Here is a 25,581-nt window from a genome sequence, read left to right as displayed (position 1 = left end):
ACTGAGATCATGAAGCCAATGATTTTTTGTTAAGAATCTCACCATAAGATTAAGAGTTTTTGCAGCAGGTGTGGTCATCCACTCCTCTGAGCCTGTTCTGCCACTCAATAAGACCCTGCTGCTCTCCCATCTTGGCACTATTTTCAGCAATATCTTCACATCTCTAGGTGGCCCCAATATCCAAAGGTCTATCCATCTCTGAACAAACAAGACTGGGCTTCCAGCTTTTGTTCGTTCATTTTGTACCGTGTTGTATGACATGGACAATCATGGTCTTTCCATGTCCATGATTGTTCTTGCAAATTTTTCTAGAGAACCGGTTTGCCATTGCCTTCTGGGCAGTGTCTTTGCAAGTCTGGTAAACCCGCCATTATCAATACTCTCCAGAGATTGTCTGCCTGAGGTCAGGTGGTGGCACAACCAGGACTTGTGATCTACACCAACTGCTCATACGACCATCCACCATCTGCTCCTGTGGCTTCTTGTGACCCTGATCAGGTGCTACACCTTGCCCAAGGGTGACCTGCAGGCTAACAGAGGGCAGGAGCACCTTACACCTCCTTTGGTAGAGTTGAATCTCTACCCTGCCACCCAATTTTCCCACCTTTGGGTGTAAAATATCAGGGTTTCACATCTCTGTGTGGTGAAATTTCCCCTTGTTTCATCTTGGTGCTCATCTTCACTACTAACTCAATGTTTCTCCCTCTCTAGTTATGTCAGGCATTTCCAGCATTCTCCTCTTGGTTTTAGCAACAGCTTTGATGTGCAGCTCACAGATTTTACATGGCTCTTTGCTTCCCATCACCTCCTTCCTCCATAATTTTCTTTTCTCATGTATTAAAGTAGGATCATCTGGGCATGCCTGGCCTCACCCTATTCAATTCAAGTTTAATTGTCATTCAACCATACATGAATACTCATGAATATAGCTAAACAGGACAGTGTTACACCAGAGACAAGGTGCAAAACACAGTACTAACAGTCATACACAACACACAACGCATACAAGATAGCAAGCACAAATGGTATCACAATCACACACTGAAAGAGTCCCAGAACTCACACTATCAATCCATAGTTGGCCACAGCAGAGCCCGATTCCCGCCGAGTGAACACCAGTGGGCAGCAGAGACTCCAGCTTAGACGCCGTGCCACACTGCCTGTGGTGGATCGCATCGACCTGTGAACAGGCGACGCCGTGGCCTGAGACCTCGTCCACTGACTGAGGCCAGGCATCTCCCCTGCCCTCATCCAATCAATCAGTGAATCGAACTTGTAACATGTCAAAAAGGAATATTCAGATACTCCCTTTGTTTTATTCATCTCCCCTCCACCCTCCCTACAAACAACTTGTCTTCTCACTGACCCTTTTCCATGAACTATTAGCTATTTCTTTTCCCAGAGCTACTCTCTGATCAGCTAAGTGCTTCCTAAGTGCATTTCATGTTCTTAATTCTGTCTAACTAATCTGGAAGCTCAATTTCTGAACAGCCACCATTTCCTTATATTCACTCACCCAATAATAAAGTTAGTTTCACTCTATTCTCCCACTTAAGACTATAAGACCATAAGATATAGGAGCAAAATTAGGCCATTCTGACCATGAGTCTGCTCTGCCATTCCATCATGACTGATTTATTATCCCTCTTGACTCCATTCTCCTGACTTCTCCCTGAAACATTTGATGTCCTTAAACAAGGAACTATTAACCTCTGCATTAAATATACCCAATGACTTGGCCTACACAGGCAATGAATCTATGGCAATGAATTCCACTGATTCACCAACCTCTGACTAAAGAAAATTTTCATCATCTCGTTCCTAAATGGACGTCCCTCTGGTCCAAGACTTTCTCACTGTAGGAAACAACTTCTCCACATCCACTCTATCTCGGCCTCTCAATATTCGATAGGTTTCAATGAATTCCCTCCATCCTTCTAATCTCCAGCAAGTACAGGCTCAAAGCCATCAAGAGCTCTTCATTCTTGGGATCATCCTCATGAACCTCCTATTGATCCCCTTCGACACCAGCACATCTTTTCTTAGATAAAGGCCCAAAACTGCTCACAGTACTCCAGGTGAAGAATGATCAATGCCTTATAAAGCTTCAGCATTGCATCTTTGCTTTTGTGTTCTAGTCCTTTCTAAATGAATGCTGACTCAACCTGCAAATTAACCTTTCAGGAATCCTGCATGACGGCTCCCTAATCCTTTTGCATATCTGATTTTAAAATTTTCTGCCCATTTAGAAAATAGACCACGCCTTTAATGCTTCTACCAAAGTGCATAAGAATGCACTTCCCTACACTATATTTTATCTGTCACTTCTTTGCCCATTCTCCTAATCAATCTAAGTCTTCTCCGGACACCCTGGTTCCTCCACACTACCTGCCCCTCCACCTATCTTTGTATCATCTGCAAACTTGGCCACAAAGCCATCAATCCAAATCATTAAAATGTAATGTGAAAAGAAACAGTCCCAACACTGACACCTAAAGCACATCAATAGTCACCCTCAGTCAACCAGAAAAGACCCCCTCCATTTTCATTCTTTCCCTCCTGCCAGTCAGCCAATCTTCTATCCATGCTAGTATCTTTTCTGGAATACCATATGCTCGTCGTACCTTGTCAAGCAGCCTCATGTGTGGAACTTGTTAAAGGCCTTATGAAAATCCAAGTATATGTTACCCACTGGCTTTCCTTTGTCTATCCTGCCTATTATTTCCTCAAAGTATTCCAACAGATTTGTCAGGCAATATTTCTCTTTCGAGGAAACTATGCTGACTTCGGCCTATTTTGTCATGTGCATCCAAGTACCTTGGAACCTCATCCGTAATAATAGACTCCAATATCTTTCCAACCACCAAAGTCAGGCTAACTGGCCTATAATATCCTTCCTTCTGTCTCCCTCCCTTAATAACTGGAGTGACATCTGCAGTTTTCCATTCATCCAGAACCATTCCAGAATGTAGTGCTTCCTGGAAGTTCATTACTAATGCCTCCACAATCTCTTCAGCCTCCTCTTTCAGACCCTGGGGTGTACACCATCTGATCCAGGTGACTGATCTACCTGCAGACTTTTCAGCTTCCCAGGCACTTCCCTTAGTAATAGCAGCAACAGTCACCTCTGCCCTCTGACACTCTCACATTTTGGTATTCTACAATATCTTCTACAGTGAAGACTGATGCAATATACTTATTAAGTTTGTCTGCCATTTCTTTGCTCCCCCATCACTACCATTGTCATTTTCCAGCAGTCTGATAGCTACTCTCACCTCCCTTTATATATTTAAAAAAGCTTTTCATGTCCTCTTTTATATTATTGGCTAGCTTACTTACATAGTGCATCTTTTCTCTCTTTACAGCTTTTTTAGCTGCCCTCAGTTTGTTTTTAATAAGCTTTCCAATCCTTTATTGTTCCACTAATTTTTGCCCATTCTTTTGCTTTTAAGCTGTCTTTGACTTCACTTGTCAGCAGCATTTACCTCATCCTTCCTTTAGAATACTTCTTCATCTTTGGGATGTATCAATCCTGTGCCATCTGAAATGCTTCCAGAAACTCCAGCCATTGCTGTTCTGCCATCATCCCTGTTAGTGTCCAATTCCAATCAACTTTGACCATCTCCTCTCTTGTGCCTCTGGGATTCCCTTTATTCCACTAAAATACTGATACAGCAAATTTTAGCTTCTCCTTCTCAAAACAAAGGGTGAACTCTATCATATTATGATCACTTTCTCCTTTACCTTAAGTACCCTAATCAAATCTGGGTCCGTACATACACCCAATCTACAATTTCCATTCCCATATTTGGCTGAATCAAAAGCTGCTCTAGAAAGTCATTTCATAGGCATTTTACAAATCCCCTCTCTTGGGATCCAGCATCGACCTGATTTCCCAATCTATAGTACATGCATGTTGAAATCCCCCATGAGTATTGCAACATAGCTTTTTTCTGTATGCCTTTTTTATCTTCCATTATTAATTAGTGCCCACATCCTGGCTACTGTTCAATGGTCTATATATAACTCCCATCAGAGTCTTTTTACCCTTGTAGTTTCTTAACTCTGCCCACAAGGATTCTACATCTTCTGATCCTATGTCACCCTCTCTAAGGATTTGATTTCATTTTTTACCAATAGAGGCACCCACCCCTCCTCTGCCTACCTGCCTATCCTGTTGATGCAGTTTATATCCCTGGACATTAAGCTCCCAGCTATGACCTTCTTGCAGCCACAATGCAGTGATGCTCACAACATCAGTTATACATATATGTAGTATATAACTTGTTTGTGTGACTGTATTTTATTGATTTCATATATGTGCTATATGGGCCTTGTGGTATGTATGACTGTTGGCACTGTGTTTTGCACCTTAGCCCCGGATTAATACTGTTTTATTTGGCTGTATTCATGTGAATGATGATGAAACTTGAATCAACTGCTGTACAAGATCATCTACCTTATTCCGTATATTGCAAATATAACACCTTCAGTTGTGTATTCATTTTGGTTTTGATTTTGTCCCCTATTAACTCATCCCACTGACTGCAATTTTGCCCTATCATCTGCCTGGTCTCACTACACAGTTTATACTAACTGCCCCATCCTCAGCACTATCACTCTGGTTCTCATCCTCCTGCCAAATTAGTTCAAACCCTCCCCAACAGCTCTAGCAAACCAGTCCACAAGAATATTAGTCCCCCTCGGGTACAGATGTAACCTGCTCTTTTTGTACAGGTCATAACTGTACCTCCCCCAGAAGAGATCCTCCCCCACCCACTCCAATTCTTCAGCCATACATTCATCTGCCTATTCATCCTATTCTTACCCTCACTGGTGGATAGTACAGGCAGCAGTCCTGATATTAATATCCTGAAGGTCTGGTTTTCAGATTTGTACCTAACTCCCTATATTTTCTCTTCAGGATTTCCTCCCTTTTCCTACCTATGTCATTGGTACCAATATGTATCACGACTTCCAGCTGTTCACCCTTCTCCTCTGGAATGCTTAGACCCAAGACGAGACATCCCTGACCCTGGCTCCTGGGAGGCAACATATCATCCGGGAGACTCTTTCGTGTCCACAAAATCTGGTTCTGCTCCCCTAATTATAAAATCCATTATCACTACAGCACTTGCCTTCTCTCCCCCGCCCCACCCCTCTTCTCCTTTGAGCCACTCAGTATCAGAGATCAGTCACTGTGGCTTCCAGTCAGTTGTCCCACCAAGCAGTATTTAAAGCAGTATACAGTCGGCCCTCCTTATCCACGGGGGATTGGTTCCAGGACTGCCCCCCCCACCCCCCACGGATACCAAAAAACGCAGATACTCAAGTCAGTGGACTTTAGGACCCAGCGGAGTACCTGACCTTATTTAACCTGTCTGAATGCGGTGGACTTTAGGACCCGGCGGAGCACCTGACCTTATTTAACCTGTCTGAGTGCGGTGGACTTTAGGACCCGGCGGAGATCGGGACCCGCCACCCGCAGTGTTTCTGTTCCAGAAAATGATCACGATTAAAAATAAAGTGGAAATAACAAAGCGATCGGAAAGAGGTGAAAAGCGTTAGGCTACATTTGGGACAATTTTAAAGGATAAAGTGAGAATAATGGAGCATGTGAAGGCCCTGCCCCGATGAAAGCTACAATTATTACTAAGCAACACATTATTGAAATACATATATTTCTTAAGTGTTTTATATGCATAGAAAGGTAAAATATATACTATATACTAAGATAAACGTTTGACTAACTGACGCTAAATAATACTGGATGTACCTGTTCCGACTTAGAGAACTTAAGTTTTTTTTTGATTCCTGATCTGCGGTAACCTATGTACATCCTCCTGTATACATTAAGTCGTCTCTAGATTACCTATAATACCTAATACAATGTAACTGCTATGTAAATAGTTATTATACTGTATTGTTTAGGGAATAATGATGAAAAAAAGTCTGTACATGCTCAAACAACAAGTACTGGAGGGAGAACTTCTGGGTTTTCCTGATCCATGGTTGGTTGAATCCGCACATGTGGAACCCGCGGATAACAAGGCCAACTGTACTTATTATTGTAGGTAACAGCAATAGGGGTACTCTGCACTGGCTGCCTATTCCCTTTCCCTCTCTGTTACCCAGGTATCTGCCTCCTGTAACTTAGGGGTTGACTACTTCCCTGTATCTATCTCCTCCTTATTTTCCTGTATGAGACGGTCACCCAGCTGCAGCTCCAATTCCTTAACACAGCCTCTAAGGAGCTGAAGCTTGTTGTACCACATGCAGATGTAGTTATCAGGGAGAATGGAGGTCTCCCAAAGTTCCCACATCTCACAGAAGGAACTCCACTAACTCTGGACCCGTTCTCAGTGTACTAGCTATAAACGAACAGAAAATAAAACTTGCTAGAAACTGACTTAGAACCTCTGCCTGTGCTTGCCCCAGCCTGTTGAGTCAAAGCCTGACCTCTCTAAAACTGTCCACTCACACAATGGCCACTCCGCTTACACCTCACTTCTTTTTTATCCTTCTGAGTGCTTAATAGATCTTTATGATTGCAGCCCACCAAAAAGTCCTGAAAGCACCCGAGCTCTTTAAATGCCTGCAAGAAAATGAATCTCAAGATAGTATAAGGTGACATGTAAGTACTTTGATAATAAATGTAGGTCAAATATGATGGCAGAGTAGGTCAAATATGATGGCAGAATATAGTATTAATGGTAAGACTCTTGGCAGTGTGGAGGATCAGAGGGATCTTGGGGTCCGAGTCTATAGGACGCTCAAAGCAACTGCGCAGGTTGACTCTGTGGTTAAGAAGGCATACGGTGTATTGGCCTTCATCAATCGTGGTATTGAATTTAGGAGTCGAAGGGTAATGTTGCAGCTATATAGGACCCTGGTCAGACCCCACTTGGAGTACTGTCCTCAGTTCTGGTCACCTCACTACAGGAAGGATGTGGAAACCATAGAAAGGGTGCAGAGGAGATTTACAAGGATGTTGCCTGTATTGGGGAGCATGCCTTATGAAAACAGGTTGAGTGAGCTTGGCCTTTTCTCCTTGGAGCGACAGAGGATGAGAGGTGACCTGTTAAGAAGTGTATAAGATGATGAGAGGCATTGATCATGTGGATAGTCAGAGGCTTTTTCCCAGGGCTGAAATGGCTACCACAAGAGGACACAGGTTTAAGGTGCTGGGGAGTAGGTACAGAGGAGGTGTCGGGGGTAAGTCTTTTACGTAGAGAGTGGTGAGTGCATGGAATGGGCTGCTGGCAACGGCGGTGGAGGCGAATACAATAGGGTCTTTTAAGAGACTTTTGGATAGGTACATAGAGCTTAGAAAAATATAGGACTACGGGTAAGCCTAGTAATTTCTAAGGTAAGGACATGTTTGGCACAACTTTGTGGGCTGAAGGGCCTGTATTGTGCTGTAGGTTTTCTATGTTTTTTAAAATATTTATTTTGATTTTGACTATTCGAAAAGACAGATGTTAGACACCTATTTGTGAATGCTCCACTTGATCCAAATAGATTTTATGAATCAAAATAAGGTTTCTGGTTGGGGAAGACTTTGAATGATTTTGTGAAGACACACTCGTCCACAAGTGCCTTTATAAATTCCATGAGAACTGTAGTGTATTCATTCAGGTCCTCTGATGAGTCCTTGAACAGGGTGCAGTCCACTGACTTGAAGCAATCTTGTAGCTACTCTTCTGCCTCCTGTGACCACCTCTTAGTTGCCCTTATCTCCAGTGCCTTTTTCTTTAGTCTCTGCCTATACGCATGTAGGAGGAGGACAGATAGATGGTTAGCTTTCCTGAAATGCAGTTGAGGGACAGAATGGTAGGCAGTCTTGATGGTAGTGTAGCAGTGGTTGGATCCTCTGGTGCTGCAGGTGATGTGCTGATGGTAGTTAGGCAGAGGTTTCTTCAAGTTAGCCTTATTAAAACCCTGGCAAGGATTTGAAAGGCATCAGAATAGGCTGTTTCTTGTTTGTCAATCATGGCATCAAAGAACAGAATACTTGTTTCCCTCTACTAGGCCTATAATGACTTTCCATACTTCATTTCCAAATCTAAGCTAATGCTATCTTTGGTTTCGGATTATTTGATGAGCAGTTTCTCCTGCTCCCTCTTCCTCTAAAGTGTTGGGATTCATTTGTTAATGCTAATTTCACATTTCCATTTGCTTCGTCTGTTCAAAGTAACCTGACAGATGATCATTGGTATAATTTGTCAACAACTCATTGCAACATTATTGCAATAGTTACTCACATTTATATGATGACCTTAATGCAGTATGATGTCCCAAAGGCAATTCACAGGAGATTAGTCAACTAAAAACTTGACCTCATGGTGCTCCAAGGTACAGTAGATCCTTTAATGCTTAGAGTATTTTATGGAGGGTAGTGAAATGGAAAGGGTTATGGATGAAATGCCAGAACCCAGGGCCTTGGAAGATGAAGGTAACATTGCCATTAATGATCAATATTAGGATTATTTATAGAGCCACAGAGCATGGACACAAACCATAATCCCTGCTCAATGCCAACCAAGATGCCTACCTAAGCTAGACCCATTTTCCCATGTTGACTCATTCCTCCAAACCTTTCTCATCCATCTTCCTGTCCTAATATCTTTTGGAGGTCAAAAAGGTCACTTAACAAACCAAAATTGGGGAGTGCAAGTATCTCAGGCTGAAGATCATTTTTCTGATATGCCCTGATGGAGTCTTATCCTTTACAGGCAGTAATCTCCACTGATCGATGGATAAATGACCACTTTCAGTACTGTGCATCTGTGACTTACTGGAGCCTTGAATGTCCACATGGATTCCCATGCTTGGACAGAGAACTCGGGACTTCCCACTTCCAGTTTAGGTGATTAGATAAGCCTGCTTCAGACAGGGCAAGCTAGAAGAGTTTGGATCTTGGTGCCAGAAGAAAGCATGCTGGAAAGAGTTAGTGCTTGGGTTAGCATGTATTCAGTTTGGGGTGAAGGGTTAACTACAATGTCTGTTTTCATTTTTCTTCAGTATGTCGTTATTCCAACCCGTCGCTCAATGGCTGAGGCAGTCCAGATTACCATCTCCCGTGTTCTCGGCGATGCCTTCAGTTCATACATTGTTGGTGAAGTAAGTAGCACCTATTCTTATGCTTCATTTTCCCCAAGGTCTCTGTTCTAATGAACACAAGGTTTAACTCAGCAGTGTAAACCATCTTCTGTGGTTATCCCTCTGCATCTGAAGAAGGAATGTACCTAACTTGGAACAGTGAAATGCTGATTCACAAGTATCATCCCAGTCCAGACAGAAAGGGGACTGTCTTTTCAAGTAAAATTGAGTTGGAAGGGACTACTATTGTTGCTGGAGCTTAGAAGAATTTATCTCACTGAAACATACAAAATGGAAATGGTGCTTAAACTAATTAATTTTCTTATTTGCATGTAGATCTCCACTGCTCTTCAGAAGGGACGACCATCTTCTACATATAGAAAGTTTGTGAGTCTGCAGTACGCACTCTTAATCTGCCCTTTCATGGTTGTTATCGGGGCAGCCTTATTCTTTTGCACTGCTAACCATTTAGAGGAAGACCAAACAAATACAGTGAAGCATATTCAAGGTAAAGCTCTGCTGTGCTAAAAGTGTTAAATTGTGGAGACCCACTGTATAGACTTGATATCTATTGCTTTAAGTGTGCGTGAACTAACTGAGGTGTTTTGGACAAAGGTGGAGCTATGACAAGGAGCAATGCTAAACTTACAGCAATAACACTCAGGTGAAATCCATAAACTGAACTCACATATAAATATTGGTGAAAATTGAAAAATTCCCTCAAAAAGCAGCTCTACCAGGAGTCAAACAAAAATTTTAAAAATGAGATTGATAGATTTTTGCTTGAAGAAGACATTAAAAATGATGCTTGGTGGATGAGATTATGACATGGGTTAGGCATAATTTCTCCTGGTTAAGTCATGTCAGGTTTATTGTTATATGCATGTATTGTACATTAATGCACAAGTGCAATGAAAAACTTACTTGCAGAAGCATTGCAGGCACATAGCATCAGAAAAACATCCCCAAATAAACAGAAATTATACAAGAAAGATCACAAGTCCAAAGTGCTCCTAGTGTTACTCTCCTGAGGTATTGATTTGGCTTGTGCCAGTAGGTTTAAGAACTGAATGGTTGAAGGAAAGTATCTACTTTTGAACCTCGTGCTGCAGTACTTAGGGTTTCTAAACCTCCTGTTTGATGGTAGCTGTGAGAAGATGACATGCTCAGATGGTAAGGGTCTTTGATGATAGGTGTTGCCTTGTTGAGATAGTGCCTCTGTTTTTCCAATTGCTTCATGAAACTAATAATCTTCAACGTTGCCATCATTTTCTACATTGTAGGCCCTTGTACTCTCTGTTGGGGAAGCACTGATTAAATGCAGCATGTTCTAGAGCAATAGGTGTCTTTATGGCTTTCAGAACACTGGTTTATTTCTGCTGCTTTTGCTTTGTCTGTTCCAGACAACGCGACAGAGAATCCTTACTATAAATTATCAACAGTTTCACCATTGCTGCATTATGTCATTCCTTGCAGGGTAGAAGGTGAAACTAAATGGAGCCTTGTGAATGCATTTCCAAAGAAAGGTCGCTAAGTGAGAGTGGAGGCTGTGGATTATGGAAAGGAGGATGGAGCATGGAATCATGAAGGAGGTGGGGAGGGCAGATGGGAGCAGAGAGGAGAGTTAAATGTTCCCTCTAATTTGTAATGATCAATGTGTGCAAAAATCTTGTGCTGTGCAATTTTTTGCCCAGTGACAACAAAATGTGAGCACTGAATTTTTAAGTGGAAGCTATTCTAAGGATAATAAACTACCAAATCCAGTCTGTTGATCATTGTTTACAAGAAATAAGATAATGTACATCAATGAGTTTGAATGTTTTTGCTCTCGTTCATCTGCACCCTACAAAACATATGGAGCAGGCCTATTGTGGGTGTATCCCTCAGGTTGGGCCAGCATGCATTTAGCTAGGGGAAAGGAGCCTCTGGCCCAGACAAACTGAGAAATCTCGTTAGTGTGCATGCTGCATGGTGTTGCCTACTTACAAAAATATCAGACAGTACACCATATGCAATTAAATGATTGAGCTTTATGATTCTTATTCTGACTATAGGGTTAGTAAAGAAAATAAAAGGAAAAAGGGCCCATTTTAATGAAACAGCCTAATGTGCACATTGGAGCTCACGGTTCCGTCCATTCATTCCCCATCAACCTCCTCCAAAGTGTTGCCAACTCCTGGACCCTCGCTCCAAGTCCACTCCGTCCTGCAGTCTACCAACTCTTTCCATTCGTGTCTCCTCTCTTCATCTCTCACCGACAAAAGACCACAAATCCCTTCTCCCTGAGAATGGACTGCAAGAAGAAACAACACGCCTCTCATTGGATGGTGCGCATTCCAAAGCCCTTGTTACCTTTAGTCATAACCCAAACTCTGCTGCTACAGAGAAACCATTACATTAGCAGTGAAACATTACAGAGAGACTATTACAGTAACAGTGAAACCTTACAGAGTGTTACACAGGTAATGAAGGATTTTCTCTCTGGAGTTTTAGCACACTGTCCATATGTGATTTGCTTGTTAAGTGACACTTTCAAAAGTCATTTCTAAATATCACTCCACTTCTTCCCATGTACAAATTCTACAGCAACTTTTGCATTGCAATAATACACGCAGTTGACACCAGTTTCTGTTCTGTACATAAATATTTCTTATACTGCAGGTTCCTGACCTCATGAGCTTTCAGTGAAGCAGTTTCTACTGTTTCACTAAGCCATTCCACTTTAAATGAACTAGCAATTCTTCCATGCTTTACACCCTTTGCTTCTTTGGAATTCGACATAGTGAATCAATAATTCCTTCAATAAAAAAAGTATAAATAAGCCAATTCTAAAATCTGAAGACAAATCATTGCAAACTCCACATTGTCAACACTGTCTGCATCAGAAACTGAAAAAGGAAATGTGATTGTGTGCATTCGTGAAATATACTTAACATGCCAACAGGATAGTGGGTGACAACCTTTTAAATTCCTTTATGCACCAGTAGCAAAAGATGTGTGTGTGCGCACACCTTAGAGAGAACATTGGGGTAGGTGGCTCAGTGACCCAGTGGGAACATTGGGGGAGGTGACCCAGTGGGAGCATTGGTGGAGGTGGCCCAGTGACCCAGTGGGAACATTGGGGGAGGTGACCCAGTGACCCAGTGGGAACATTGGGGGAGGTGACCCAGTGACCCAGGGGAACATTGGGGGAGGTGGCCCAGTGACCCAGTGGGAACATTGGAGGAGGTGACCCAGTGACCCAGGGGAATGCTGGGGGAGGTGACCCAGTGACCCAGGGGAACATTGGGGGAGGTGGCCCAGAGACCCAGTGGGAACGTTGGGGGAGGTGACCCAGTGACTCAGGGGAACGTTGGGGGAGGTGACCCAGTGACCCAGTGGGAACGTTGGGGGAGGTGACCCAGTGACTCAGGGGAATGTTGGGGGAGGTGACCCAGTGACCCAGGGGAATGCTGGGGGAGGTGACCCAGTGACCCAGTGGAACATTGGGGGAGGTGGCCCAGTGACCCAGGGGAATGCTGGGGGAGGTGGCCCAGAGACCCAGTGGGAACATTGGGGGAGGTGACCCAGTGACCCAGGGGAATGCTGGGGGAGGTGACCCAGTGACCCAGGGGAACATTGGGGGAGGTGGCCCAGAGACCCAGTGGGAACGTTGGGGGAGGTGACCCAGTGACCCAGGGGAATGCTGGGGGAGGTGACCCAGTGACCCAGTGGAACATTGGGGGAGGTGGCCCAGTGACCCAGGGGATTGCTGGGGGAGGTGGCCCAGAGACCCAGTGGGAACATTGGGGGAAGTGACCCAGTGACCCAGGGGAATGCTGGGGGAGGTGACCCAGTGACCCAGGGGAACATTGGGGGAGGTGGCCCAGAGACCCAGTGGGAACGTTGGGGGAGGTGACCCAGTGACTCAGGGGAAAGTTGGGGGAGGTGACCCAGTGACCCAGGGGAATGCTGGGGGAGGTGACCCAGTGACCCAGTGGAACATTGGGGGAGGTGGCCCAGTGACCCAGGGGAATGCTGGGGGAGGTGACCCAGTGACCCAGGGGAATGTTGGGGGAGGTGGCCCAGAGACCCAGTGGGAACACTGGGGGAGGTGACCTAGTGGGAACATTGGCGGAGGTGGCCCAGAGACCCAGTGGGAACATTGGGGGAGGTGACCCAGTGACTCAGGGGAACGTTGGGGGAGGTGGCCCAGTGACCCAGTGGGAACGTTGGGGGAGGTGGCCCAGTGACTCAGGGGAACGTTGGGGGAGGTGGCCCAGTGACTCAGGGGAACGTTGGGGGAGGTGACCCAGTGACTCAGGGGAACGTTGGGGGAGGTGGCCCAGTGACCCAGTGGGAACATTGGTGGAGGTGGCCCAGTGACCCAGTGGGAACATTGGGGGAGGTGACCCAGTAACCCAGGGGAACATTGGGGGAGGTGGCCCAGTGACCCAGTGGGAACATTGGGGGAGGTGGCCCAGTGACCCAGTGGGAACATTGGGGGAGGTGGCCCAGTGGGGTGATGGTGAGATGAAGTGAATGTGAGAGGAGAAAGAAGCTGATGGATTTCTGAAGATGGAGGTTGGAAAGAAGGGAGGACCTGGGTAGATCAGTAGGGAAGAGAAACGGAGAGCAGGTTACCTGAGGATGGTGAATTCAATGGTCATCCCATTAGGTTTCAGACTACCCAGTCATAATATGAGGAGTTCTTCCTTTAGTTTGCATTTTACTTCAGCCTGGCAGTGAAGGAAGCTAAATATGGTCAGGCCGGTGTGGGAAGGGGAATGTGAATTAAAATGATTTGTAACCACTGTAGACAGAGTGTATGTGCCCAGCAAAGCTGTCACCTACTGTGCTTAGTCTCACCAATATAGAGGAGACCACATCAAGAGCTCTGAATAAAATAAGCAGGTGAGTTTCCATCTCAATTGGAAGAGCAGCTTAGGTCCTTCGTGGTAGTGAGAGAGGGACAATTGTTGCACTTCTTTTGGGGAGGGATGAATGGGGAAGGATGATTAGGAAATCAAGGAGAGGATGGTCCCTGTGGAAAGCAGTAAAGGCGGGGTGGGGTATATGTGGCAAGCGATGAGATCATATTTTAAATGGTGGAGATGTTAGAGATGTTAGAGAATAATATGCTGGATGTGGAGGCTGGTGGGGTGATAGGTGAGGACCAGGGAAACTCTATCCTCATTATGTCTGGGGGAGGCAGGGTGAGAACTGATGTGAAATGGAGACTAGAAAATGCACATTGGCCCCCTCAAGCAACCTAATTGTTGATCTGATTTTCCCATCTCCTCAGTGTGCACCTACCAAAACTCTCCTCAAAATAGTATGAGGGTACATACTCCCTCCTGCCCCTTCTCTAAAGCTTGGGATTAGTGTAACAGTAATCCAAGCTGGTTCCACTCCAACTACAATTTAATTTCGATTCAAAGTGGATTTGGACTCTTTCATGATAAAAGTCTTCTCCTTGTGACCTTGTTGTGGTGTGTGCTTTCTTTACCGTTAAAACTAACTCATTCCTTCTTTTACTACTTAACCCTGGGGATAAGTACACAGTCCAGAAAGGGGGGTGGCTGCTGACTATATCTACCTGGGCACATGGTAGCATAGAGGTTCACTTAATGCTATTACAGCTTGGAGCGATCTGAAGTTCATTTTTCAATTACGGTGTTGTCGGTAACAAGTTTGTACGTTCTCCTTGTGAACTGTGCGGGTTTCCTCACAGAATCCAAATATGTACTGGTTAGTACTGTGAATTGTCTTGTGATTATGTTAGTGTTAAATAGATGGGTTGTTGGGTGGTGCTGGGCCTGTTCTATGCTGCATCTCTAAATCAATAAAGGGAGAGGAGAGAATGCATTATCAGGACAAATCCATTGTGTAATGTACAGAGAATTCCCACTGGGTCTCCTCATATATCTGATCTAGCTGCTGGTCAGGAATTGAGCTCTTTACCCCCAGAGTTTCAACACAAAATGCCCTTGATGACCCTTAAGATGGTTTACTGTCCTTTCATCTCTGAGTTTGGACTCTGGCTCAAACAGAGTGCCTTCCTCATGTTAATGGTGGGAACAAGTTCTACGTGCCTCTCACTGTGGTTGGACAAGGCTTAAAGTAGAACTAGAGTCACAGAGTACTACGGCTTAAAAACCCACTCTTCTGCCCATCTAGGCCATACCGACCTGATATTCTACCTTGTACCATCTACTGCATCCGAACCATATCTCTCCAAACCTCTCCCTTCCTTACAAACGACTCTTAAATGTTACAACTGAACCCACATCTACCACTTCTGCTGGCAGCTTGTTTCACAATTGCACCACCGTCTGAGTGAAGAAATTTCCCCTCAGATTCCCCTTAAATATTTCACCTTCACCCTAAACCTACGACCCAAACTGAGGGAAAAAACCTGTGTACATTCGCCCTATCTGTATGCGATTTTATATACCTCTGTAAGGTCTTCCCTCATTCTCCTGGGCTCCAGGGAATAAAGTCCTAACCTATTCAACCTTTTCCTATAACTCAAGTCTTCAGGACCCAGCAACATCCTTGTAGTGGGTGACTAGAACTTCACACAGTATTCTAAATTTTCCCTCACCAACTTCAACATAACATCCCAGCTCCTGTTCCAGGAATTCCTTGGGTAAAAGTCCTAACACCATGTGTTCTGGATGGCACTGACCGCAAGAAACTGCAGAGTTGTGGACACATCATGGGAACCAGCCTCCCCTCTATGGCCTCTGTCTATACTTCTTGCCTCCTCAGTGAAGCAGTCAGCCAAATCAAAGACTCCACCCACCCTGTACATTCTCTCTTCCCCTTCTCCCATCTGGCAGAAGATAAGAAAGCCTGAAAGCACATACCACCAGGCTCAAGGGCAGCTTCTATTCCACTGTTATCAGAACCTTGTGCAGACGTTTTGTATGATGAGATAGACTCAGAATCTACCTGGTTATGATCTTGAACTTCATTGTTTCCCTGTACTGCATGTTTTCGGTAGCTTTTACACTTTATTCTGTATTGGATAAAGCAGATTATTTTATTCTGCTATAAATTGGTTTACCTTATTTTAGCTCAATGCACTGTTTAATGATTGGATATGTATGAACAGTATGCAAGACAAATTTTACGCTGTATCTTGGTAGATGCAGCAATAAATCAGTATTAATAACAATTTATCATCAACAGGATTTCTTTTTAGGGCAAATCTTTTGAATTTTTCAATAAGGGTTTGCCTGGAATGGGGAACTGCGGTTACAAGGAGAGATTGGATCAGCTCGGTTTATTCTACGGGAGCTTTGGCGGCTGCGGGACGACCTTACAGAGACTTACAAAATTGAAAAGCATAGAGCGGATTGATAGAATCGTTATCCTAGACCAGAACTAGAGGGCAGAGTTTGAAGTAAGGGGTAGAAATTTAAAGGAGAAGTTAGGCTGTCTCACAGAGGGTGATGAGTCTGTGAAGAGGCAGATACAACTGTAAAGTTTAAAAAATGTTTGAGCAGGATAGTGTGAAATCAGGTTTGCGGGTTCAGTGAGTGGGGACATGAGACACTCTGTAAGTTGGTTAACTGTTTACTTATAGGACAATACAGACACTAAACATTCATTAAACCCTTCAAGTTACACTTGGTTACAGATAATTATCTAAATGGTGTGCCTGAAGTGCCAGGTCAAAGAGACAGTGGCAAATACTTATCTAAAGTGTGCACCCAGGCCCACTTTACTACAGCACCCTGCCCCCACCCTGCTGTCTAGTGTTTCTGTGGCGCCATCCACTACCTGATCCACAGTGACCCAGACAGCAAAAGAGGGAGGGTGGTTTCCGCACACTAGATTTAAACTCTACTGGTGCTGGGATGTCATCAGCTAAATGGCAGGTAGTGGGACGGCCTATAATGCTCTTTACACGGGCCAATCTCTGTCTCCTAGGGGGGAGCGTGTTTCGATGAGTGGGTAAGTTTGACATTGTAATAAGAGGCGCAAAGGGATACAGGCCTAACTTAGACAAATGGGATCAGTGTAGAGAGGTAGCACAGTCAGCAATGATGAGGTGAGCCAAGAGCCTGTTCCCACTGCTGCCTGATTCTACCAGTCTAAGGATTAAACAGAACATTGAACTGCTTTCGCTCTCACTTATCAGTGGCACTCTCAGATTAATATCACGTTTATCAATAACCTAAAGCTCATTAGCAACAGGGCCAATGTTCTGAATAGCCACAAGCTCTGAGCCATTGATCAGGTATTGTGGCCTTTTTAAACAACAGTGTTTAACAATGCTAATAACCAGTCTTTTCTTTGGCATGAAGAGGACAAATTCATCTGGACAGAGAGAAATCAGTTGAATTACAGCTTTCATGTTACGTTTAATGGCACAGTCAATAAAGTGGGAGTCCGGCAAAGTGAATTGTTCATGTTCTGCAGAATGTGAATTATTTCCTTGATAGAAGCAACCAAATGAAAAACATGTTGTTTTACAATGAACAAAAGTCCCATTTGTGTCCCCTTGATGTTGCTATATTGTTTTCAATGGTAGAAATCTTCACAGACAGAAAATGCTGAGAGAAAGCCACAAACGTTGCCTCAGGACAACAGCAGGGGTCTTACAGCCCTTTGTTATTGGCAAGCTGCCTTCCAAGGACAAGTTGATTGGCTGTCCTTCCTACTGTCATGGTCAAAGTAACCAGGGAACTGCTAGAACACAGTGCGGCACAGGAACAAATTAAAATCTTAATTAAACTTATCCCTTCTTACACAATATTCATATTCCTCCATTCTCTAAGAACCTCTTACATTTCTCTATTTTGTTTGCCTCCACTGTACATTGCAGTCACCCACAGCTCCCTGTGTAAACAAGTTACCCCTTCACTTCTCCTTGAACCTACTCACTTTCACCTTAAGTGCACACCCTCGAATAGTAGATGTTTTTGCTCCTGGGAGAAAGATGCTAGCTGCCTACTCTATCAATGCCTCTGATTAGCTGTTGAACTTCCATTAGGTCTCCTCTCAGTCTTCACCACTGCAGAGAAAATGTCCTGAGTTTGTCCAACCTCTCCTCATAGTACATGCCTTCTAATCCAGGAAGCATCCTGGTAAAGCTCTTCTCACACCCTCTCCAGACTCCCCACAATGGGGCCACAACTCTCTAGGTGTGGATGACCCAGAGTTTTGTAAATCTGCACCAACTCTTGAACTGAAGAGTGTGCAGGCACTCCTGGGGGGATCTTTGTGGGTTTCGTACCAGCTGCACTTCTGCTGGGAGAAACATTGACTGGACAAAGGGTATTTTACCTCTGAGTAACTGCTGCAGCTTATTGTCCAGCACTCAATCTGAAATTGTACATCAAATGGACAGACCTCCAGCCTCGACAACTTGAGGGGTCCGCAGCCGACGGGGCTGCGTGGTCCGCCCTGACCAGAAAAGCCGCATCTGACTTTGAGCGACCGAAATCAGCGCCTTGCAGCAGCACGAGACCGACGCCACAGAGCTGTGTATGCTCCTGTTCCAACAATCGCCATTCCATGTCCAACCCGCAACTGCATGTGTGCTTTGGCCTTCAGCCTCTGAAGCCACATGCGTATCCACAGATGATTGCAGAATGATTAGTCTTCCTCAGACCCCGACAGACAACCACCTACCTTATAGTTCTGAGTCTCCAGGTCAGAGGTTTGAGTTTCTCCCCTGCCACGCAAATACACAATCTAGTGCTGCATTTCAGTATATAACTAGGGCTGCTGCAGCATCAAGGGTGCCACTTTACAGATGAGCCATTAATCTAAAGTCCTGCCTGCTTTCTCCAATGAAAGTTCACCTGGTACCATTTGAAATGTGCATCCACTTTCTTCCCTTTAATTTTTAACCCCTCAGTCAATATAAGTGAAGCAGTTTGGTTATTATCATATTAGTCAATTCTTGCTATGTGTAGGTTAGTTGTCTTTCCTCACAGCTGTGACTGTCATTTGAAAGGACTGCTTTGGTTGTGAAATCCCGCATAATGCAAGATGGTACCGTTCAGGAAGCAGGGAGTCTGCAGAATAACTCGGACAGATTAGGAGAATGGGCAAAGAAGTGGCAGATGGAATACAATGTAGGGACGTGTATGGTCATGCTCTTTAGAAGAAAGAATAAAGGCACAGGTTATTTTCTAAATGGAGATCAAATTCAGAAATCAGAGGTGCAAAGGGACCTGGGAGTCCTAGTGCAGGATTCATTAAAAGTTAACTTGCAGATTGAATCAGTAGTAAGGAAGATAAATGCAATGCTCGCATTTATTTCAAGAGGAATAGAATATAAAAACAAGGATGTAATGCTGAGGCTTTATAAGACAATGGTAAGATCACATTTGGAGGATTGTGAGCAGTTTTGGGCTTTATCTAAGGAAGGATGTGCTGGTATTGGATAGGGTTCAGAGGTGAGCCATGAAAGTGATCCCAGGAGTGAAACAGTTAATGTATGAGGAGTGTTTGATGGCTTTGTTCCTGTACCTGCTGGAGTTTAGAAGAATGAGGGAGTATCTTATTGAAATCTATCAAATATTAAAAGGCCCAGACAGAAGGAATGTTTCCAAAAGTGTGAGAGTCTCGGATCAGAGGACACAGCCTCAGAATACAAGGACATCCCTTTGGAACAAAAATGAAGAGAAATTTGTTTAGCCAGAGGTTGGTGAATCTGTGGAATTCATTGTCACAGATGGTTGTGAAGGCTAAGTTGATAAGCTCTTGATTAGTCAGAGTGTCAAAGGTTACAAAGAGAAGGAAGAAGAATGGGGTTGAGAAGGACAATAGATCAGCCATGATGGAATGGTGGAGTAGATTCAATGGGCTGAGTGGCCTAATTTTGTTCCTATGTCTAATGGACTTAGAGTCTAACATAAGAGTAGGATCGTCAGGAGATCATACAGCCACTCAAGCTGCTCCTCTACTCAATATGAACAAGACTGATGTGGGGAGTTTAGGCCAACACTCCCATCTAGATTTTCCCGGGCAGTAACCTCTTTCTTAGCCTTGAATGTGACCCCCTGTCCACAACACCGAGGGATGTTGAATTCCAAAAAATTAAATTTCTGACTGACTGAGTGACCTTTCACCCTAAAACTATGCTCTTTATCTTTGGATTACAACTCTCTCCAACAGTGGGAGCATCTTCATAGCACTGAGCTGTCAACCCCCCTTGTGGTTTAGTGAGACACAAAAGATATTGCAGGTGCTCGAAATCTGGAGCAAAACACATCAAAAACTGGAAGAACTCAGCAGGTCAGGAAGCATCTGTGGAGGCAAATGGACCTTCAATGTTTCAGATCAGAATGAAGGATTTCAGCCCGAAACTGTCCATTTAATTCCATGGCTGTTTCCTGATCTTCTGAGTTCCTCCAGCCTTCTGTGTGTGATGCTTCAGTGAGATTGTTCCTCATTCTCTTGAACTTCGCAGAGTGTAGGTCCATTCTGTGCGTTCCTTCCTATAAGAACACTGATAGACTGAATGACAGGATCTAACTTAAAGGAGACCAACCCAAGCCATGTTTCTGGTGTTGATTTCAGCCCACCCTTTAAGTCATATTGATACAGCCTTCACAGGGGATGTGGAAGTATATAATGCTTGAGTAACTCTGACAGTTTTCAGTTGTGAAATGGATTGCAGGTTTTGCTCTGCTGTGTTAGGAATGATTCATCCCGCAGTTCCTGTTGGGAGAATCTCTGTGAGGCAAGTTTCAATTCATTTCTGAAGTCAGTAAACAATGTAGGGAATAAGATATTATAGAGGGCAGTCAATTTCCTGTGATCTCTCTCTCACCCACTCAGCCCCTCAATTTTGTGTCCTACACACTGAAAATCTGCCAGATTAAACTACTGAATATTCCAGCTCCCTGCCAAGTGTCTAACGTGCCTGCCCAGATGATGGTTCAAGCAGATTTACTGTCTTATCACAGAAGTACACTCTTAAATAGGGATGTACTACAAGAACCCTGATGCCTTTAACTTCCCCAACAATTATGGTCATGGTGGGAAGTGTACATCACCAGGCTAGAAGGGAAGGAAGATGGGAGCTATTCTAAATGTTGGCAACTTGAGTCTTTCAACATATCATCTACCTTGTTATTCAGAGGTAAAATCTGTTCCAGACCGGCAAATATAAACATTAGCTGGAAACATAAACTCCTGTGTCAGCTTTGGCTCAGCGGGTAGCACGCTTGGTTCTGAGATTTGTGGTCATGAGATTGAAACCTCAAAGTATAGGCTGGTACTCCAGGACAATCTTCCCAAGAAGATATTAAAACAAAGCTCTGCCTGCTCCTTTTGGGAGCTGGTACCTTTCCCATATACATTGATGGAAGAAATATGCCAAGCACTGCACTTTTAGAAAACTTAGTTGTCTAGATGGGAGGCTAATGGAGATATGTTTCTACCAAAGGAGGCATAAGGCACTCCTTCCCTCTGCTAGCCTGCAGGCAACCCTTGGGCAAGGTGTTGCACCTGCTCAGTCCCCCAATAAGAGTCACGTGAAGCCATGGGAATAGGCAGCGGATGGTCGTAGGAGCAGCTGGTGCACATCATGTCCTGGTTTTGCGACCAGTGACACCAGGCAGACAATCTCTGAAGAGTATTGATAATGGCTGGGGTCACCCATCTTGTAAAGACACTGCCCAGAAGAAGGTAATGGCAAATCAGTTATGTAGAAAAATTTGCAAGAACAATCATGGTCACCATGATTACCTACGTCATATGGCACGGCACATAATGATTATCAGTTGCCTAGAAAGCTTTTGGGGCATCCTACAATTATGGAGGGCACTATCTGCTGTAAATGTAACTCTTTCCTTTAACATTTGTAGAAGGTAAGGGAAGATAACTCAGTCAGATTCGGTTATCCTCCTTTGGATCCCAGCAGTGGAAGCATATGTTGCTGCATATGGCACTTTCAGAGTCTCAGACTAACTAACCACCCCTTGTCAACACAAAATGGAAATTGCATTGGTGACCTTGATATTCTGGGTGGGTTGATAAAGTAAAGCTGCACATTCGCCCATCAGGCCAAACCACAGGAACGTAAATGGTAGCAAATTGGGAACGTTTTGGTGTTGAGTGAAATGATGCTTGGTTGACTGCACCCAAAGAAAAGTGCTTATTTTTATTCTTCTGGTTGGAGAGTTAAGGAAAGGATGTGCATAGAAATAGCTGACTTGGCCACGATGGCATTGAAAACAAACAAAGTATAGAGCCATTTTAAGTCACTGTGCCACTCTTTAATCAGTGTTTGTTTAAACTAGTGTATCATTTGAAAGTAACTATTAATTTAATTCTGACAGGCAGATTTCCATTACAGACACTCTGTAATGTTGCCAATACTTTGTACACAATGGAAGGACACTTAAAAATAAGTGAAAAACAATCTACATGGCTTTAAACTGTCCAGGGACAAGCCAATATTTGTTAAAGTGCATCCTAATACGCAGCCAGCATAACTAAAGGACCCCCTCACCCTAGACATACTCTCTTCTTCCCTCCTCCATTGGGTAGAAGGCTCAAAATCTTAAAAGCATGTAGCACCAGGCTCAAGGACAGCTTCTACTCCGCTGTGGTAAGACTACTGGGCATGGTAAGGTGGACTCTTGGCCCCACAATATGCCTCATTGAGACCTTGCACCTTATTGTTTACCTGCTCTACACTTTCTCTGCAGCTGTAACACTTTATTCTGCATCCTGCTGTTTTACTTTGCTACCTCAATGCACTGTCTAATGAATAGATCTGTATGAACAGCACGCAGGACACGATTCTCACCAAGTCTCAGTGTATGTGACAATAATAATAAACCAATTTTTAACTTATTTGCATTACACTGAGCTGAATATTGTCGATCCATTCCCCTCTTGCACCTTTAGTGTGGCCACCCTGTGCTCCTTTTCTCTCTGCTGTACGCAAATGAATTATGGAATCGTACAGCAAGGACCACAACGACCCAAGTCAAAGTCAAGGTTGAGTTTATGGTCTTATGCACAAGTCCAAGGAAAACCATATTTGTCATAGCACCACAGACAAATAACATCAGATAAGAAGCATTCACAAGAAATACATAAATTACACACAATTTTTATAAGAAAGTACACAATTAGACAACAGAAAAACTAAATTTTATTTCGGATTCAAAGTGCAACCCACTGAATCATGTTACAAACACTAATTTCCTGAAGCATGGTGGCCTTCATGATCTACCTCTCTAAGGAAGCCTAGCTGGTACTTTGTCTGGGTTTAGTGTCAACTTCATGGCTTTTGCGGTCTCTGGGCTGGAAATTATCTTACATAATCAATGCAACACTTTATGTTCTTTTCAAGCGTCTTATATGAGCAGTACTGAAGTTGTCCTTGAGCCTATTGTTTTGTATTGTTAAGCATTTGTATCTTTTGCTCAATTGGAGTAGGGAGGAGATTGAATGACCAGGGAGGGAAGGATCCTTGACTACAGAGACAGCCAGGAGGCGTAAGCAGAGTCCATGGAGGGGAGGCTGGTTTTTGTGATGGACTGGGCTGCATTCTTAACCGTGCAGTTCCTTGGAGTCTTGGCATGATGTGTCTGGACAAGACACTCTCTTTGATTCAGGAATCTCAGTTTGCAGCAGAAAAAGATAGCTTGCAAAATTTCTGTAAGTTTGATCCCCTGTAAGGGACAAAGGACACTGGGATACTGATGAAATATTGACTTCAACGAATGAGGAAATAAGCACAGGACAGAGAAGAAGGGTGAATTTGAAAGTGTGAATTCAATGTTATTGGCTACGGAGAAGAGAAGAGCTGGGTTAACCAAAATGCAAAGGACATGAAAGAAGTGAGAATTCTATATTAAAAAAAACATTTGAAATTTTAAAATCTCCACCAAATCACTGCCCGAAGAAATTAGACTTAAATGCATTTAATTGTTCAGTTTTTCTTTTAGTGAGTTTTATAGTCATTAACAATTTTGCATCATAAAAGTAGTTTGCTTCCTCCCTGATCATTTTCTGTAGCAACTTCAATGGCCAATTAACATGCAACTTCAGTAATGTCTGCTGATTTTGCTTATGAAGGACCGATGCAAATTGCAATGATAATGGGGTAACTTTCCAGTCACCAGCTGCTGGGCAGTTTACTCATTAACAGTGAAAGACATTGTTCCCTTACTGATGATGTCTAGCAAAATCTGAGCCCTGGCTGTCAGGACAATTGTACTGAGTGACAGCAACATTTCTGCAAATGAAGCATTGGAAAGGAACACTGTTAGTAAAACAGCCTTCAGAAAGATGTTGTTTAAACAGCTCGATCCAAAATGTGGCGCAACAGAACCCTATTTATGTAAAGCCGATAATATTCATTTCTTTGTCGGTGCATTTGGGGCTTGTCAACAAAAGTTGACAGAGCTATTTCCAACCACATTTACATGTGATTAATAGTTTATTGACTTACCTTTAGAGATCAGTAGCTTCTAGACAAGTGTTGACAGATGAAGTAATGACTGTTTTTCAGATTCCCTCAAATGAGCTGTCTGCCACAAAAGTTGATTTTAGTTCAGCTTTCCATTAAATCAGTATGATGCAAATGACACCTTGGGGGTTCTGTACAGCTCTGTGCAGAACTGTTGGTGGGTCATATTCTCCTACCCCTTCACCGTATGCTTCTCTGGTTTCTGTTCTTTGATCTCTTTCCCCAGAAGGAGCCTGCGTGTTTTTAACCTTTGGCACATTAGCAAGTTTATATCCCACCTTCCATCATCTGTGGTGCTGTGCTTGGAAAAGGAAACATATTTAGATTCTTGTTTAGAAACATAAAAGCATTGAAAATAGGAGCCTGCTCTGCTCTGCAATATGATCATCTCTGATCATCCAAATGTAGTAACACAAAGAGTACTGGAGGAACTCAGCAGGTCATGTAGCACCTATATATGGAGGGAAATAGTCAGTGTTTTGGGATGATTTGAGCTAACATTGTGAGAACTTATTCAGAAAGATGTTGCTTAAACAGCTCAATCAGAACCCTATTTATGTGGAGCTGATGATATTCATTTCTCACTCTCAGCCCAAAATGTTAAATGTCCATTTCTCTCCATAGATACTGCCTAAAATTCCTCTAGATTGTGTGTTGCTTCGGATTGCATCACGTACAGTCTCTCTTGTTCCAACTTTCTCCCCATATCCCTTACAACTATAGAGCACTACAACACAGAAACATGATGAACTGTTCTTCTGCCTCACACCATCAACCTATGGCTAGACCATTGCCCTCCATACCCCTCGCATCCAGGTACTTAACCAAACTTCTCTTAAACGTTGCAATCAAACCTTCATCCAACACTTGCACTGGCAGCTCATTCCTCTGAGTGAGGTTTCTCCTCATGTTCCCCCTAAACTTCTCACCTTTCACCCCTAACCTGTGACCTCTAATTGTAGCCCTACCCAACTTCAGTGGAAAAAGCCTGCTTGCATTTACCTTATTTACCTTCAGTCTTCTATGTTCCAAGGAATAAA

General features: G+C 43.6%; 1 protein-coding gene across 1 annotated transcript in view; it reads left to right on the top strand.

Moving 5' to 3' along the window:
• The window catches only part of LOC140731883 (protein spinster homolog 1-like), a 106,565-nt gene that overhangs the window by 60,467 nt on the left and 20,517 nt on the right, over positions 1-25,581 (top strand). The window contains exons 10-11 of the mRNA XM_073053825.1: positions 9,025-9,123; positions 9,439-9,610. Coding sequence (XP_072909926.1) covers positions 9,025-9,123; positions 9,439-9,610 — 271 coding nt within the window. The remainder of the gene's footprint in view (positions 1-9,024; positions 9,124-9,438; positions 9,611-25,581) is intronic.

Source organism: Hemitrygon akajei, chromosome 8, assembly GCF_048418815.1.
Source record: "Hemitrygon akajei chromosome 8, sHemAka1.3, whole genome shotgun sequence".
Lineage (NCBI taxonomy): Eukaryota > Metazoa > Chordata > Chondrichthyes > Myliobatiformes > Dasyatidae > Hemitrygon > Hemitrygon akajei.
This window is presented reverse-complemented; position numbering and strand designations above follow the sequence as displayed.